Source organism: Python bivittatus, unplaced genomic scaffold (genome assembly GCF_059951505.1).
Source record: "Python bivittatus isolate LINGU-HERP-01145 unplaced genomic scaffold, Pbiv_v1 ctg000610_np1212, whole genome shotgun sequence".
Lineage (NCBI taxonomy): Eukaryota > Metazoa > Chordata > Lepidosauria > Squamata > Pythonidae > Python > Python bivittatus.
In genome coordinates, this window is record NW_028277088.1 from 33628350 (window position 1) to 33647106 (window position 18757).

The 18757-nt window shown below is 35.9% G+C and overlaps 1 protein-coding gene across 4 annotated transcripts in view; it reads right to left on the reverse strand.

Annotated features, from left to right (window-relative positions):
* The window catches only part of CPVL (carboxypeptidase vitellogenic like), a 43035-nt gene extending 24635 nt beyond the window's left edge, over positions 1-18400 (reverse strand). The window contains exons 1-7 of one of the 4 annotated variants that reach the window (XM_025170077.2): positions 17926-18173; positions 16315-16428; positions 10562-10770; positions 9135-9253; positions 6178-6292; positions 2524-2582; positions 298-377 (exon numbers count right to left, since the gene is read on the reverse strand). In XM_025170077.2, the coding sequence (XP_025025845.1) occupies positions 298-377; positions 2524-2582; positions 6178-6292; positions 9135-9253; positions 10562-10754 (566 nt within the window). In that variant the 5' untranslated portion in view covers positions 10755-10770; positions 16315-16428; positions 17926-18173. Of the gene's footprint in view, positions 1-297; positions 378-2523; positions 2583-6177; positions 6293-9134; positions 9254-10561; positions 10771-16314; positions 16429-17925 lie in introns of all 4 variants that reach the window. The other 3 variants (XM_025170078.2, XM_007433555.4, XM_007433553.4) reach the window with 3 other exon arrangements.
* Positions 18401-18757: the final 357 nt, after the last annotated feature.

Genomic DNA, 18757 nt, shown 5'->3' on the forward strand with positions numbered 1-18757 from the left:
GACTGAATGGCTGCTTTGAAAGCTGTCCATGCCTGTCTCTGTGTGTGTAACAGTGAGAGAGTCCATGCACAGCTGCTCCAACAGATGCACACATGCACAACTGGGGATAGTCTGAAGCAATGAAAAAGCCTTGTAAAGCCTTGTAAAGGACAGCTGCTTTAATGCTTCAAGGACTGCTTCAAATGCTTTGCACAACTCTAGTAAACATTCTAAATCTCCCCAGAAGGTGTGAGCAGGACTCCCTGTTCTGGTTCATTAAAAAAAAAATTAAAAAGTAGACATTCAGCTTTTATTTACCTATACAAATCTCTTCCTACATCTTCTTCGTTCTTTGCATATCCTTTCCCATCACCTGTAAAACTGAAACCAGTTCCAACCTGATAGTTAAAGAGAACACAGGACATATGAGAAACAACAAAATTTTAGTTTGTTGCTGACGTTTTCCACATCAAGTAAAATTCAGTTAACTATATAGCTTCTCCTACAGTTATAAATTAGGTTCTAATCTGGTTTTACGTTTAGTCCGTATACATGCCTATTCAGAAGTCAGTTTCATCAAGACCAATTGACACATTCCTATGCTAGTGAATGTAAGATTTCAGGTTAGAAAAAAATCTAAATTCCCCCCTTTCTCTTTTTTCAGGCATAATTTATGTGAGCCTTTTTTTTCTTATGGTAGTTATGCTATACTATACAATGCTATATAGTAGTATGTAGTAGTAGTTAAACTTTTCTACAGTGATTATACTTATTTCTAGGATAACCAAAGTTCAATAACTTTTCAACTTTCCAAGCAAGGGAAATCAAAAATGGCTAAATTAGAGAACCACGACAATGAGGAGAAGAAGCAGAAACAGCAGCAGTGTCAATACTTCCTTGTTTAAATTAAGCTTTGTGATGGCCATTACCAATTAATCTACTACAATCATATGCAACATCTTTTCCAAATTCCAAAAGAAAATGAAAAGAGAATGTAGAATATTACAGCCAAGGCATAGTTATGCAAAAGTCAAATGAACTGCATTTATCAGAAATGATTGCCAATAATTTTGTACAACCACAAGCACAAAATATGCATTTCAGCATGGCAATCAAATCCATTCCATCATTTTTCATTCACTACAATGTAGGACTGATGTGTTCTATATGCAGGTTGTATCATGCTGGGAATTCTGGAAACTGTAATCCCAAATTATTTGGAAGGTATCAAACAGATGAATGCTGATTTACTGACAAAACTAGTCACGAAAGGTACTTTCCTCTCACGTAATCAAAAACAACCTTTGGGGGGACATATGAATATCTGCTGATACATCTTTTCCACACACATACACCCATTATTTTCAACTCAAACTCTCATTCCTGCAGAGTTTTCATCAGAAAATAATAAAAGCATATGAACAGGAAATGGACTGAGGAGGACAGAGTAGACATACTCCTTGGCTATTCATTCCTATTCTGAAACTTAAAACTTACTTATCTATTTATCTATCTATAGCTACTCATCTCACAAACATGATTCTGAGTGGCATAGAATAAAACGCTTAAAAACAAGTCTAAAGCAGCAGTGAAAAACAATGAAACAATTAAACCTGATTATTAATGTTTTAATATTTATGGATGCCACTCTTATCTATTTTTTTTCAAGATATAGCTGCTAAAATGGAACTCCCAAGATATCTGAATGGCTTCATGTAATGCCACTGATTTTCCAGAAATGGTGAGGTGTCACTACATTTCTAGAAAATGCAAAGAATTTGGTTTTGGCAAAACTGAGGAAAAAAACCATTTGCTGCACAGTAAGGAGTGAAGATCCTGGGGAAACCTGTCACTCCTACTTGGAATGTAGAAAAGATGGCTGCATCCTCCGCATACAAAAGGATCAAAATGGATCTACTGGCTAATGAAGGGAGGTGGAATTCAGGGCTTTACAGAGCTTACTGCAGCAGCAGAATTTGGCCTATGGTGACTTGCATATCATGAACATATTGCAGAATTTCCTATTTTATTTAAAACTCAACTTGACTATAAGGCAGGGTCAGCAACTTTTTCAGTCAGACAAGTATCACTCCATAATTTGCAGACCCACATACACAAAACTTAAAAAGATATGTAACCAAAAACTTTAAAATTAAAAATAAATAAAACTTAAAATTTTAAATTAAAATTTTAAAATGTCAAAACATAATGAGAACTCATACAAGAACAGAGATTTGGCCATCTCACAAATGGCTATTTAAAATATTTGCTGTTGTTGCTGTTTAGGTCACTAGGTAATCATCTAAGGCAGTGTTCCTCAACCTTGGCTGCTTTAAGCTGTGTGGACTTCAACTCCCAGAATGGCTGGCTGGGGAATTCTGGGAGTCGAAATCCACACAGCTTAAAGTGGCCAAGGTTGAGGAACACTGATCTAAGGGTACTGTACTATGGGGATGCCCACCGACACCATGATGCCATTCCTACTATAAAGGATTAATGTTCAAGTTCATATTTTAAACAGAATGTTATTCATTCTTAACTTACTGGATTGTCAATGTACAGCATGGAGAACTTGGAGGTCCAAGGAAACATTCGTTTAGTCACTATTAAAAAGAAAGCAGGCAAACCAGAATAAGGTTCTACATCAGGCACTATCAACGTACCAAACTCTGGATATTTGTGGTGAATTTGGCATACCAACTACATGTTGGATACATCACCCCAAAAGAAAATAAGACTGACATGTAACAATAATTTCCAAGTATTATTGGGTCTGGGCTCTGGGTCCCTGTCCAATGATTTTGCCAATGATGATAAATGATCATTGGTAAACTGTTGATCACTGGTAAAATGATCAACTGTTTTATATGTTAGCATCAGCTAATGTGTCCCAAATCTTTGTCTATATCTTCCTTGTGATATATGCCTTAATCACAAGGAAGATATAGACAAAGATTTGGGACACGTTAGCTGATGCTAACATATAAAATAGTTGATCATTTTACCAATGATCAACAGATCAACAGTTTACCAATGATTTTTTTATCATTTTATCATTTAAGAATGAATTATTGGGTCAGTTTTCATTACTAGTACTATTTTAGCCCATATTGGTCAATTTGTGACAGGCCCAGCCCACAAACAATGGTGAAACAGTCCAGTTGAGTTAAATTCCTTTATTTGCTTACACCATATAGACAGAATCTTGCCACACTAAATCTATACTACTGCAACAAGTGGATATACCCTGGGAGATTCTAGGGAGTGGCTATCTTGAATCCCTTATGCTTCCCACGCTCCCCCTGTGGACTGTGTTTTTTGTCTCTTTTTCCTTCCTGGAATGCACCCCTTCCTTCCTGATAGCCTTGCTCTCTGTTGCTATCCATCATAATTAACTAACTTTTAAGTAATTTTTATTTCAGGATGGTGGAATGCGTCAAGAACAACATTCAAATTTCCGACTTCCATGGAACAATGGCAGTCATCTCCATGAGAGGGGAGATGGCACTGCAGCTGGATCAGTGGCTGGAAGCAAGCACTGGCTGCCCAACTTGCTCCATATCAAGGAGGAAGCGAGAAATCAACCATTTGGTGTCTGGGACAGCCATTCCTCGTAAGCTAATTGCAGAAATGGAAGCTTCTGTGAACGGCTTGCGAGTGAGCAGCTGGGAGGTGGGGGATCCATCTTCATTCACAGCTGTGGTGCAGACTAAATATGGACACTAGAGCCGGCCGAACACCATTTCTAAATCACTTTGGAATATAACTATTTTTCAATGTAAGAGAGACCTTCCTTTGCAACAGGTAAGTAAATCTCTTGGTGTTTTTTCATTATTTCTGGGACTATAAAAGAAGAATTAGAATTTTATTCTAATTTGAACAACTCACAAAAAGCTGGAAGATAAGGAGAAAACAAAAAAGATATAAAAGTTACTTATGTGAAAGGGGTAGATTTATTTGTTAAAAGTTTAATTTTATGAAACTCCATCTGTATTAATTGGATTTGATTTTTCTATGGGAATTTTTTTTGTTTTTACTGTGATATGCTTGTTGATTGGCTGGATTTTCAAAACAGAAGAAGATAGTAACTTGAGCCCTGTGTATTTTTTGCCAGTGCGTGGCTGTAATTACAGCATGAAAGGCACCAGGGGGCATGAACTGTCTTTTACTTTCATTTATACAATACCTACGGTTGCTTGCTTTGGGGGGAAGAAAAGAAAATGGCTAGAAGAAGCCCTTTGGAGCAGCTGTTAGAAGATAAATTGACTTCTTTAAGTTTACTCCAATCAATGTTTGATGAATTAGGAACTAAATTCAAGTCCCTTGAAAAAAACAATAGAGGAAAAATTGGATAAGATTGTTAATTTTGAAATGGAGGTGAAGACTGGCTTGAATGTGGATTTGGAGTTTTAAAAAATGCTAGATTATGAAGGTGATATGAACAAAGATGTAGTGGATTCAAAAATGGATTTAAAAATGCCAAAGGATAAGAGTGATATGGGAAAGGATGTCAGAACAGATTTACAAATGAAACCAACTGATGTCACAATGATCAAAGGGGACATACAAATAATGGAAAAGAACAGTAGCTTGGAAAGACTTTTTAAATTGGATTTGCAAAAGGAATGTGTTGAACCAGTGAGGCTGTTCCTGGGAAGAGTAAAAGAGAAATTACTGGACTGTTTCTGTGAGAAGACAAGGAGAGAATGACAGGGAATCATTTGAAAGGATTAAAGATTAAGCTTCTTAAAAGTAAGCAAAAGGCTTACAAAGTGAACTTATTTGATTATGGTTAAGGTTGGAGTTTTCAGGGGTTATTAATGAGATCTTTTTGTGACCAGGATTGAATGACGAGGTTTTAAGAATCTGTGTACATTTGTTATTAAATGTATGGAATTTTGTTCTTATATATGATGACAGCAGTAAGGTTTTTATGTGTTCAAAGGTGGAAGGATATGACATTATCTACAATGGAGAAATGGATGGTGAAGCTGATAGAGTTGGCTGAGATAATGAAAGTGATGGTTTTGATTTGAGAAATCATTGTGTAATTTTAATGTTAATTGGAAACTTTTTGTGGACTTTCTGTGGGAAATAGAAAAAATGTAATTATGTTATACGGATCTGATTATTAGAAATAATATGGGTTTACATTAATAATGAAAATTATGTCATAAACTTAGAGCAAGAGATTGATGTGTATTGTTACTTATATCTGTTGTGAGGAGGATTGGAAGTCAATTCTTTTTCTTTATATTTCTTTTTCTTTCTTTGCTTTTTCACACTTTTGATCTTGGTCATTCTTTTTTTCTAATTTTCCTTTCTTTTTCTTATTTTCTTCCTTTAATATTGGTTTTTGTTCGTTTCTATTGTTTCTATTTTAAAAATTAATAAAGTTGTTTAAAAAAAAGAATAACATTTAAATTTCAATTAGTTTGGATATATTCAGTATCTTCAAGTATGTATTAACACCACAGCACTGGTAGTCCCTGGGTAAAGAACACGCAGTTTACGGATCACCCATAGTTAAGAATGAAGCCTATTGTAGCAAAATTCGAGTTAAATACACAATAGTTTGAGTTAAATATACAATGGTTTGAGTTCATTACACAATACTATTTATACAGCATTATACAATAATACTGTTCTGGTTTACATACAAATTTGACTTAAGGACAAGCCTTGGGAATGGAACTTGTTCTTAAACTGGGGACTACCTGTATACACATTTAGGATAATAAATATAATTTTGTTGTATTTTATAACATTTTACTTTAGCAGAGCTCTTTATTTCTTGCTAATGAAAAACAGAGGCCAAGTATTTCAAATAAAATATTAACATCTACCAAATAAATAGGAAACATGTTACTTGTGCTTAAAATGTAAAAGATATTATTTTCAATTTATTACTGTCAGACAGATCCCAAGTTTTGAAACAGTGAGCTTTAGACATATTTCATCTAAAACATAATGGTCATTAAAGTACCAGTTTTGCATCAGCAACATGGTTGACAGCAAGTACCCATTTTCTTATTTACACTTTTTCAGAACAGGAACTGTATATTCTGCTGTAACGGCTAAATACAGTTCACGCACCACCAGAATTACAATTAAAATTTGGAAAAAAGTGAATAGTCAGTAACAAAAATATGTGCTCATATTCCCATGTACTACACTAGGAACGAATCAAATACTTGCAAGTGAGGTTCTTCTGAACAATATATGGTCCATGTTCAACAAAAAGGCCAAACATGGATGTTCCTCCAGGTCCACCTTGGAGCCAAAGTAAGACAGGGGCCTTTTCTGGCTGAACCTGCAAACCATAATAACAAAAAGATTGAAACTATTCTTGCATAAACTGAAATATTGCATTACTTTAACAGACTGTAAGAAAGTGCCATCACTGATTTATTTATTCATTTATTGGTTTTCCATATGGTTGTTGTCAAGCTCAATATGTTTTTGGTTACCATTCTGAAATAAATATGTACTAGACTTTTCAATACCCAATTTTTAATCTATGTTCTCAAAAACCATGTTGAGACAGAACTGAATTCCTATACCATCCAGTGTAATGATGTTTAGTGTCCAGGATATTTTGGACACTTCACCTATGGACACAATAACATTTGAACTCCTATCCCCATTAAACGATACAGATCTTCACATGAAGCTAGGTTGCCTGGCACTATACTTTAAACTACAGCTCTTATAATTCCACACTGGCTAGGAAATATCACTTATCTTTTAAAAATCCTCTAAAGAAAAGCAAATGTTATAATAAAAAAGGGGCTGTACAAAAGTTCTATTTCCTTGAATGAGTATAAACAAAAGTGCCTTGTTATCTTATCAAGTGATCTAGTCACTAATTGTAATAAAGGAACTAACTTCTTATCAAATGTTTATGTATGCTTATGCCCACAGACAGAAATACCTCAATACAATGCTCTGTCTGTGTCAACTGTCCTTTTATAGAATTCCCTATAGAAACAGTTGGTCTGTGTTTGCCTAATTTTAGGTAGGCTGTAAATCCTGCTTTGTTTAGGCTGGTCTTTGATGGGTTTTGAGGTAGTATCCCACTCTTGAATGTTTCAACATGAGTTGTCCTGTTCTTAATTTGATTGTTTTGATAAGAGATTGTTTTTACAGCTGCACACTGCCTCAAGGACCCTTTTGGGCAGAAAGGAGATCCATAAATATTTTAAAAATCAAATACCTGCACAGTCTTTAATTGTTGATATTCAGAGAAAAGAAAGTTGTAGACTTTATAGTAAGAGAAAGGGAACAGAAAAGTATGTATCGAGGTCCATAAACAACATGATCACGTGGAACAGATCCTGATGATCTGCACAAAACCAGAGACTGACAAAATCTTCTGCTCATGGATAACTAGCATAATAGAGTGAAGTGCTACTCCAAAGCAATCATTAAATTCTTCTTGCCTCCCCCAGGACTTCTATACATTGCAGTCTGAAGACAAAAAGTAATGAAATCCTGAGCAATTTCAGTGGCACTTATTTCACTGTTCTTTTTTCATGGTTATTTGAATAAGCCCTGGGGAAAAACATTCAGGTTCTCCTCTAAATAAAACATTATTACTGCCAACCCTTTTTTCCTCTTCACATCCATTGTATGAGATGGACTATAAATGGAATGAACTCAGGAATACAGCCACCGTCACCATACCACCTGAGATTATAGTTGGATTGTTAGCAGAACAATGCATGCTTTAACTTGAAATTCTACTGGCATTCTTGTTCAAAATCATATTTTCATATATCCCAAGGAGCCTTCAGAATCTGCAGCATGCTAATATGCTTTTAAGAAATGTAAAGCAAAGAGACTTACTGGCATAAATTTTTCCATCTTTCAACTGAAGCATACCTTTTACAAAATTCACTATTTTATACTACAACCTAAAAACTATCTAGAAATAGTCCTAGCTTTTCATTTATCACTAAAAATATTTTGAAAATACAAAAAAACCAAACAAACAACATTGGAAAGAAAAATTAGTTGTAAGTATCATTTAATTTTAGGGCCTCCTAGGCTAAACTGCTCCATTTAATACATTTACCAAGAGAAAATAGTACAGTTAAAAACAAACCCTAGAAGTGTGTCTATGTATGCCTTCTTGCATTATTTGCCAATGGCAGAAGCCATGCTATGAATGTTCCTTCATTATTAGCCCTGTTACCAGGGAAATCTACAAGAGATGATGGCTGCTATAACTGTGCACTCACAGCAGCCATCTTGACTTTCTAACCCCTGCCTTCCCACTGACCCTCTGCCTGTAACTGTTCTCTTCCTATAAATCTTTAATATCATCTTAGTATGTTCACAATGGCTGGATTCACACATGGTACCAAACTATATGATAGTTTACTTGATTCTGACTTAGCAATCTCTGTGAACCCCAGCCACCGTGGTTTTGTAAATCATGGCTTATAAGTTAGCACAATAATCAAATAATTATAGTATTTATTACTCTGAAAAATACATATACCATCCACTCCCATTTTTTGGTTTCAAACATCCGTAACCAAGAAACAGCCATTATGCGTCTAATCAGGAAACTGACAAACCTAAATTTCAAGTTACTTTATTAACACAGCTTTCCAATATACACACCAAAGTCAGAGAACACATGGGGGTGGGGAGATGGGGACTTAACCACAACATTATTCTAAAATGAAGACAAATACCCAGGGCTACTCTTTCACTTAAAAAAAAATCATAAAGTAAATTTGAGGTCATCTTTTAAATTATCACAATCTGTATATTCAAGGCTTATTGTATATATGCATTGCATGTGTATGTATATATATCAAAGTACATCTCAGAACTGTTTGCCTTGGAGGGGCTTTATTTTCCCGCCTTTAACATATTAACATACTACAGCACATGATGTTATCGACTATATTTGATAAGGACTTTTTTTCTGATAGAAGTCCGTTCATAGCTACATAGAGCTATACATGGAGATAACCATTTGTCCAAAAATGATAAAATAGTAGTGTCCCTTCTTAGCACTTTTATGGGCATAAGGTTCCTTTACATATGATATATACCCACAATATATAGAGCAACTGCCTTTTTAACAAATATCTTTATAATCTCATTCTCTAGTTCCAAAAGGTGAAGAATATACCCACCTGAGCAGGGAAGAACCAGAAGAAAAGGTTGCTATTGTGAGTCTTGTTGACTGTTAGATAGCCTGAATAGCTCTTCACACTGGGTCCTGGGAGAAGCCCCACCATACTTAGTTGCCTTCCTTTGAAAGAATAAATCATCATTATCATTGTCCAAATGAAGGATTGATCAACACACAAGGATCCAAGAGTTGGGATATATATATATATATATATATATATATATATATATGTGTGTGTGTGTGTGTGTGTGTGTGTGTGTGTACAGTTTCAAATAAAATAAGTTTAACATTTTTACCATTCCAATTTATTCTAATTTCTCCACAACTACCCAGAAAAAAAATTATTTATTTTATTTTTATACCACTTTTTCTAATTAAGGAGCGATATGCAAAAAACAGTGAAAGATTGGGATAAACAGACTTCTTCACTAAGTATTATGAGGAGCTGGTTGTTTATGCTTTCTCTTGGTGTAATGAAGAACTTTAAAAAAAATCTGCTTTTTTATGTTTAGGTCCCATTTCAGAGAAAGACCAAATGAATGAAAAAGCCAAATTTCTGGTAATTTGCCAGCAAGAAATTATGCCTCTTCATGTAATGGCTTAGACTGAAATGTCAACAGTAAGAAAGTTTACATCCTCCTTTACATGGGAAGTCACAATTACACATATCACATGATGCTGGCCCTGCATTCTTAATTTAAAGGCTTCTTCCATTTAAGTAAGATGAGAAAATTACACTTATAAGTTGGAACATGTTATTTGCACCAGTCCCCCAACTGAAGAAAAGTGAAGAAGGATGTCATTCCTGATTCCCTGTTCACAATAATACAGCTTTGCAACTGGAAACACAATACATTCAAAACAGTTTTTTCTTCCTTAAGCTGCACCCATACAGATATCCAGAGTGTAACATGACCTGTGGCAAAGGTTAAAAAAGAAAGATTGGAAAGTTGTCTGCAGTTTTACTATATGTAGCTGGACTTGGGTGGTCTACAATCCAAACAATGATAGAAAGAGGATAAACGTAAGATACGTTTCTCCAATTCAACTACATTTATCTAAAGTTCCAGTCAAACACGATGCAAAGTTTAAAATATACTTTCTAAAAACTCACTGTTGTGATCACTGCATTTTAATAGGGATAAACAAAGTATAAATCACATGGAAGTGAAAAAATTGTAGTGGTTATGCATGTACTTTTATGCATAGCTGGGAGCAGCTCCTGAAGCAGCCATGTGATCTTGCGAAAGGTACGGTTGCCTGAACAATCCAATAAAAAGTACATCTCACAAAGCTTTGGGAATGCTTTGCGCAGCCCTAGATTCAACCGTTATGTGCAGACACTGCAGAAAAGCTGGAGACACTGGAAACATTATTTTTCTGCATGCTTTAAGTTTAAAAAATACCATGTTTATAAACTACTTTTACCTTCCTCAGTTTTACCACTTTCAATGTAAGGTGTTAGAAACAGCGGTTGTCCAGGGTCTCCTTGTGATGGCGAAGCATATTTTATTCTTCTAAAAATACTCCCAATGGCACTCCGTCGTACATGGCAGCTGCCTAATTCTAAGATCAAGCTCAGACTTAGCAAAGCCGACAAAGCCATTGTTATCTTGCACATCCTTTCACTTGGTTACCTTGAACGAAATCAAATAATGGACTAATTAAAAATTCAAATGGGCTACAGTGGCCTTATCAGAACAATCCAGGTCCCATTCATTCCAGCAATAACTCCAGGATAGAATGCAATATTTATCACAGAGTTACTTTCCTTTCTTCTTCTACAGGTAGTCCTTGCTGGTCCCAATTACCATTGCTAAGCAACTCCATTCTATGGCTTCTTTGTACTGTATAGAGATTTATATTTGTAACTATAGAAGCAACCATTAATAAACACTATATGTAATATAAAAGCTTGGTGAGAATTAATCAGGCCTTGGAGAGAAAGCAAACAACCGAGCAGCTTGAACCACTAGCTGGGATCACAGCAGCAATCAGCAAAATCATAGATTTTCTGGAAGGATGTGAGTATCCATATGGCATGAAGCCTTGCTTGTTTGGGTTTAGTGAGTTGCATGATCCCAGTCACTGTAATTTGTAAACCATAATTGAGGATGTTATCTTGTACTAACCCAGCCATGTGTGGCTTTTCTAATAAACCATGGTTAAACCATGACTAAGCACAATGTGTGAATTCAAATATTAGTTCAATAAATGAGACATTAATTATGTCCTGACTCTCATGCATAGATATGACCTGTTTTGTTTTGTTTTTTAAAAAAGACAAATGAAGGAAAAATTAGCTGCAATTCCAGGGCAACCTTGATAAAACACTTGCTGGGGGGGCCATGACATTTACTCACAGCTATTATTTAAATAAACATAAGTGAAGGATAAGACTTTTTTTTTTCAGATGGAATATGGCCTAGACATAGCACAGGCATCCACTCAACCAAAATTACAAAATGTGCATCATGATGTCATAATACAAGCTCTACTCTTTCATATTTGCATTGCAATGCCAACATTTGCTATCTAAACTTCTTTCACTATAACTGGTAGGTGGTAAAAATAGTAACTTTGGGAATTATTTGATTCAATTTCAGCACCGCTTAACTCCAACTGACTTTGTTTTCCTCTTCTTTCCTTACCAGGTTTTCCTCAGCAGATCTTTTATACTTGAGGGTATGCAAGCTGATCTAGAAATTTTTTGGGATGAAGATCAAGATAAAAATGAATGCTATTAAATTTTAAACGAACAGAAGAATTTTCCAAGAGATTGATTGTACATAGTTAACATAATGTCTAGTTCATCCTTACTTCAAAACTCATTATAATGTGATTATATATTTTGGTATCACTGTAGTTAACTGTGTTGGAGAAGGTACAACTAAATAACATCTCCAATTATATTGTCATTAGGGGAGATCCTGCCTACTGTGCTATAGCTGACCAACTACCATTCTTTAGTGATAAAAAGAGGCCCTTCTCTGAAGTGAGAAATGCAAAGCCCTACTACTGATGTGTCTTAGGCATATAATGCCATTCACCTTTTTAATTAGGCTTTTTCTAGACATTAACGGCCAATAACATTTGACTTTTAATGGGTTGGTCTTATTCTGGATTTTTGTTGGGTTCAGAAGCTACTTCAGTATTTTTTGTAATGAGAAATGAAATCAAAATATTAACACAGTATTAATACGACTAGTAATAGTAATGATGTGTTGTTACCTGTGCTTAATGTGCCATCAATGAGCTCGGAGGGAAGACTAATAGTGAAACATTGCAGACTTTACCTATTTCTCAGGCAAGTTCAATAATTTTTAAGGAGCTCTGCTTGCTACTAAAATCATGTGGAAATGAAAAACACAAAATTGGATCTCCAGTCATACTGGGGAGGAACGGATTTTCAATCAACAGTAACAGAAATGCTTTTACTTCTCTAGAATTACCCAGGAAAGACAGATGAAACCAAGGTGGCCAAATTCAATCAACAGCTATTCCAACTATACAGAGAGTTGCCTTCCATTACAGAAACAGACTGAACTTGTCTTTGACCTCATTTCCCAGTACTACAGATCTATATAAAACGCACCTCCTCTCAGTTAAACAAATTTTAGGAGAGGATTAGGTCAAATGGGTAATGATGCACTTATCTTTCTGAAAAAGCATACAGTAATTAAATTACAATCATCTTAACGACTTTTATTAAGATGATTTACATTTAATTATGCTTTTTATATAATTATTTATTGTGAGAAGACAGTATTAAAAGTTGTCTATGATTGCTTTTCATATTATACATGTCCCACACATCTTACCTAGGACCAAGAGTTCTCTAAAGTTCTCACTTTTCTGGTCCAAATAAGACATTGTTCATTCTCCTGGCCAATTAGCAGGTTTGAAAGAACAAAGCTATACCTTTAAATAACATTGATCTGATGAAAAATACTTTCCAGTGTTTTGCCATACATTCATATGAAGTGGCAAGCTTGTTAATTACTTATTAAGTTTCATTAATTTACACTAAGGAAAAATGACTGTAAAAAATCAACAGCAGAATTAGTTGTGAAAGATTGCTGAGCAATTTTCCCAATTTCTTCAAAAACCTTTTAACCAAAAGAACTAACTAATTTGGCATTACTAAATATTACAATCCTTGGCGGCATTTTTTTTACAACCCTGCCAAAACAATCCAGAAAGGTTATAATTTATATAATGTTATTGCAGTAGATTGCCAACTATGGATTATGTTTGTGGTACATTCTCGATGATTTGCTGAAATACTTGCAAACTGGGTTCGTATACAGTATTGCACCGAGCTATAATGTGATTTCCTTGACTTAGCCCACTGTATAAACTAAGCTGCTGTCATTTGTCAAATGTGGTTTATTCATATTAACTGGATTCATACATCATACTACTTCAAAACCAAACAAACTATATTATGCACATGTTGTCTGAGCCCAGACAACAATTTGTCAGCACAATAGCACAGTTAATAAATTATCCAAGTTATTCTGATTCAAATCCAGCAGCTGTTATATGGAAAATTCAAGGTAGGCCAATTGGCACCCTAGGTGTATTGAACTACATTACACCCTGTCAGTATGGCCAAAGGCTGGGAACTACTGAAGTTGTAATCCAAAACATCTATAACATTCCAGGATTGGAAAAACAAATGCTTCGTAAACATAATTCTTCCTTTTATTTTCTTAAGTATATCTCTGCATACAATTGCACCATCAGATTAAATTGGTACAGAAATCTTACAAACAAACAAATAAAAGTATTATTGCCAAAGAAAGAGACCTGCATTTGGAATCCCCCTTAAGAATTCTGAAATATTACTGACAATTTGAGCTGTATTGGCTTCCAACATATTATGGTTACATCATCCCTTACTTCACCTGGCGTAGTAGCATACTCAAATCAAAGAATGAGAGATACAAAAGCAGTATTGATGGTGCTAAAAGTGCAATAAGACATTAATTCCACTCATCTAAAACCAACCAGTCACTCAGGCATATTTATAAATGCAGCAAAAAATTCCTCACTGGGTGTGACAGAAAAGGCAATGACATCAAGCTATCACAGTTGATGAATAGGGACTACATAGCTAACCTGAAACAGCACCCAAAATATCATGTTCTTTCTTAAATCCTTTGTCAGACTAGACAGATATTTCCATCTTTGTGGCTCTTTCAAGGTTTTTACTTGTAGGATCTCCTTGATATGGCTGGGATGAGGGGAGATGTGCTGGAAAAGACACTGAACTGCAGAGGTAAAATGAGAATGGGAAACTCCCTGGTTCTAATTCCTACAGTTCAGTCCTACACAGAACAATCCAGCAATTAGACAACGTAGCTCACTTTTAACTTCTGATGTTAAATGTATTAGTGGACAGTCTTAATGCTTATTCCAGCTCCCAACTGTTTCTGTCTATTTTACTTGGTTGGCTTCTAAAGAAAAGGTGCAAACCTGGAATTCTGTTATATACTGTCTTTGTTTAACAAGGCCTGAAAACATCTGTTGCAGACTATTTATGTATAAGCCAAGGAGAGCTTGCCAAATGAATTTATTGTGACAAGCTCTCAAAGACTCCAGTGTGTATCTGTAACAAAGAGAAAGAGGATTATTTTTATGATAAAGAAGCTAAAAAAGGAGTCAGTTTTCATCACAGTATTTCAAGACTGTTTAAAATTACATTTTGCTTGGCATTAACCTAGACTAATCTTTCAACCAAATATAGAAATCTTTTATATTTGCAGGCGGGAGGGAGAGGAAGCTATGAAAGCAAAGAAAATTTAGGAAATGTACTGTTTTCATGCTACAGCCAAAAATTTCATTAGCAAGCAGATGCTCACAGCTCTTCAGTTTCAGACACATTACTGATAACATTTTAAAACTGCATAATTATTTGATGTTTCTATTCCTGCCTGGCCTTTAGGCCAATTTGCATGTGCTAAATTATCAAAACAAAAAAGTAGCAGTTTTTCTCAACCTGGTGTTCACCAGATGTGCTAGATACTGAGTAGATTATGGAACACATCTGGAGGGCACTTCATTGGGAAAGACTAATGTAAAAGAAAACCAAGTTGATCAATTTGCTTTTTTTCTAGCCCAGTGAAGCATAGGGCTACCTAAATAAACTGAATGAACCTTTTGGCTAATATTATATTTAAAAGTATGCTGGAAGTAAGCAGTAAGATAAACATCAGCTGATTCTGATCATAAATCAGTGGCACTCCCCCTAGTGGTTTATATCTATCCTGGATTCTTACTTTCATTGTCAAAACAGGCTTTGCACTCTGTAGTCATGCTACTTCAAAGGTGATATCAATCACACAACAAAAGATCTTGTAACAGTTTGAACAATATGTATGGCCATTTATCTTCATAGCCACCTCTTCCCATACTGCTTTTCTTTATCTTCCTCTATTTTTCCCTTTTTTCAGATGTACATTATCTATCCATTTCTGCTACTGATCAAGCATCTTTTGGTTTCCAAAGTACAAATATATCTTTAAACCCAAGTATTTGATAATTGTAGCCAAACAAGATGGCATGGCCCTAACTTATTAATAATGATGGCAGGGCAAAGAAATAAAGCCCTTTTTGCAACAGGGCAATTATGACAGCATCACAATACCTTCTTATTAGTAAGAATGATTCAATAGCATCACTTAGAGGATTTCTCCCAATATCATATCTCATGGTCCTTAATGCTACATTTAAACCATGGTTTGTTAGAAATGGTTTCAATAAATCACAATTGACTGGGCCCACACAATGCCAAAATCAAATAAACCACAGTATTGTTTAGAATTCTGTATGAACTCGTCTATATTTTCCCAGCTAGGCAATATTCAATTCTAGAGCACTTCTCTGCTCTCTTTCCAATTCAGACCAATCCATCTTATTTTGAGGTCAACATTCTGAAGAGCTTCATATTCCCCTTTGTGGAACAAGAGTTTATAATCCCTGCCTCCGAACCCTGCTTTTCATTCCCCATATCTTCCCTCTCACTTTTCTTTTACTCACCAAGTTAAAGAATTTCCCACATTACCAAAAGCCAGTCAAGAACTTCAATTTTTGGTAGAAGCTCCTTATTTGAACTTCCAAATGTGTTTAAAAGTAGATTACCTTCATGAGAATCAGTTTAGTGTAACACTACTCACTTTAGAGTGGGAAAGTTGGCCCCGAAGTGTGCCACATTTCTTTCCACATACAGTAATCAATTCACTTTGTAACAGAAGTTGAGTAAGATGTTATCGAAGGCTCTGAAATGCACACTTAAAAACAGAATTGTTTTTATCTAAAGGGATTTTGGAATAGAACATACAGTTGTGCAAGATCAAGCATTTTATACTCTCTTCTTTGATTCTTGATAAAGTGCAGAGCTAGCATTGCACACTTCTAGTCTCTATTTATAATATTAGGGTCACTGCATCAGTGCTAGCAAAAGGCTATCCCAGTTTGCCTGATGTCATAGAACATGCAGGAAAACCAACAGAATTGGTCAGAAAAAGAGAATATACATACTACAAACAAATATAGCTGTTTTTAGTTAACAGTTCACAATGCTGCAATGTTCTAGAGCAGGTCAGCCAGAAGCAAAGTCCAGATTCCTTCTAGATCAGTACTAGTCTTTGAATCTTCATGATTTATATTAAAACCATTACTGAATTAAAGGGCTCAGGGAAAAATACTAGGAAAAGATCTTTGTGCAAAGGACAGTAAGATCAGTTCTAGTTATAAAACAAATCCCTGTGTGAGTACTCTATTTTTTCTCAGTCCCTATTCTACATCTGCCTTTAGCTGGTGTATTCTGGGGTTCTAGGAAAAACAAATATACATAAGCTTGAAGAATTTTGTGAGAAGAGACAAAGGAAAAATGAAAAGAAATCAAGTTCTAGAACATTATTTGAAGGGACTAAAGAACTTTATACTGAAGGAATATAAATTTGGTTTATTTGATCAAGGTGAAAATAGATACAGTATGTTGTTATCTCTGGTAACCCTTAATAGACTTTTGCTGACAGCAGGACTGAAATGATGAGGTTTTATGGATTTGTTTATAGAAATGGGATATGGGAACAAAGGATCATTCGTTGTATTTTAAGAGAAGGTGATAAGTTACTAAAATTGTTTATACTTGTGGTGAGGGTGAGAAGTCATTTCTTTATATATTTATTTTATTTTTCTTTAATTACTTCAACAGGTTGTTGATCAATTTAAGCTGGTATTTAATGTGTAATGAAACAGCTTTACAAGGAGGCCTTTCAGCCTTACAAAACTTCTGCAAAACTTGTTTCCAGTCACAAGGGCCATTAACGCATCAGGCCTAGATTTAGAGATTAGCAGTTCCCACTTGTGACTCTCAGGGGCTTCCCTTCTTTCATTCACTCATCCGTCTACGGCTGCAAACTAACCGCATTTATTAGGAAATCCCCACTGATCTTTGTGGAATTTAAGTAGAATAGAATAGCATGTTTACTGTGGTCAGTATCCAAATACATTTATTCTCAGTAACCCTGATCAAGTTTTCTCTATTTAATTTGACCCAGGCCTCAGTTCGCAGGCCTCTCAGGGCTTCTATATAGGAGCAGAGGAGAGAAAAAGAAACCTACAAAGCTGGTTTTTCCCTCATTTGCCCGACAACTAGAGCTAACTCTGCCAGGATAATCGCTAATTTCGCAAGGCCTTTCCAGGTCAAAGAGTACGATTCAGGGAAACCGCGACAGTCGGTTTCTAAATTTTTCTAAATTAACCACGATAATTCCACATACTTTGCACCAGGTTTTATATAGCCGCGCGGAGGCGATCTTGCGCTTCACAATAGTTCCTTCTTGCCCAGATCAGGGGATGGCAGCGCAACCGGGGCCGATCCAATCACCAATCGCACCATCTGCAGCCCAAGCAGAGCCTTCCGTCCACTCCCTTCCCGGGCGCTATTCAATTCCGGCTGTTCTCCCAGGACGGCTAGCTGCGCTAATTACACGCTGCCATAATTCCAACGTACCGATTTATCGACCTCACTCACCAGCTTCAAGTTATCTGGACTTCTGGAAAAAGCCGGTGGCAGCTCCTTAACCTATCACAGCTCCGTTGCTGGAGGGAAAGGCGGGCGCAAAACCATCCGCCTGCCCACCTCTTTAGCCCGTGGCGCACGTCCTTCCTTAAAGTGAAACCGACTTCCCGGCGCCGTGGGAGAGGCTTCAGGTCCTCAACCTTGGATCTCGTCCGCCTCTCGTGTCGTGTGTTTGTGGAGGGCTGCCAGATCTGGTCGGTCCCTAGACGGCAGCGAGGTGTACAGAAAATTGTAACTCTAATGGTTGTGTGGATTTTTGTAGCCCAGATCTGGTATACCAAAACTAAACCAAAGAGTTAAATTAAAGAACTGGGTTTAAAAGGAGCATAAATAGCATAAAATTAGAAGCTGTATTATATATAATTAATTGTTCCAGAAAAATAAAGTATTTCCCACATTGGTTGCACAGTGGACCAACGCTAAGGCACAAGTGAGCTCTGTCTCCCAGTTTTCAGTGATGGATTTACATGGGACATAAAGCTCAAGCCTGATTAGGTCATTTTAAGAGCAGTGCTGCGTAACTGGAGTGC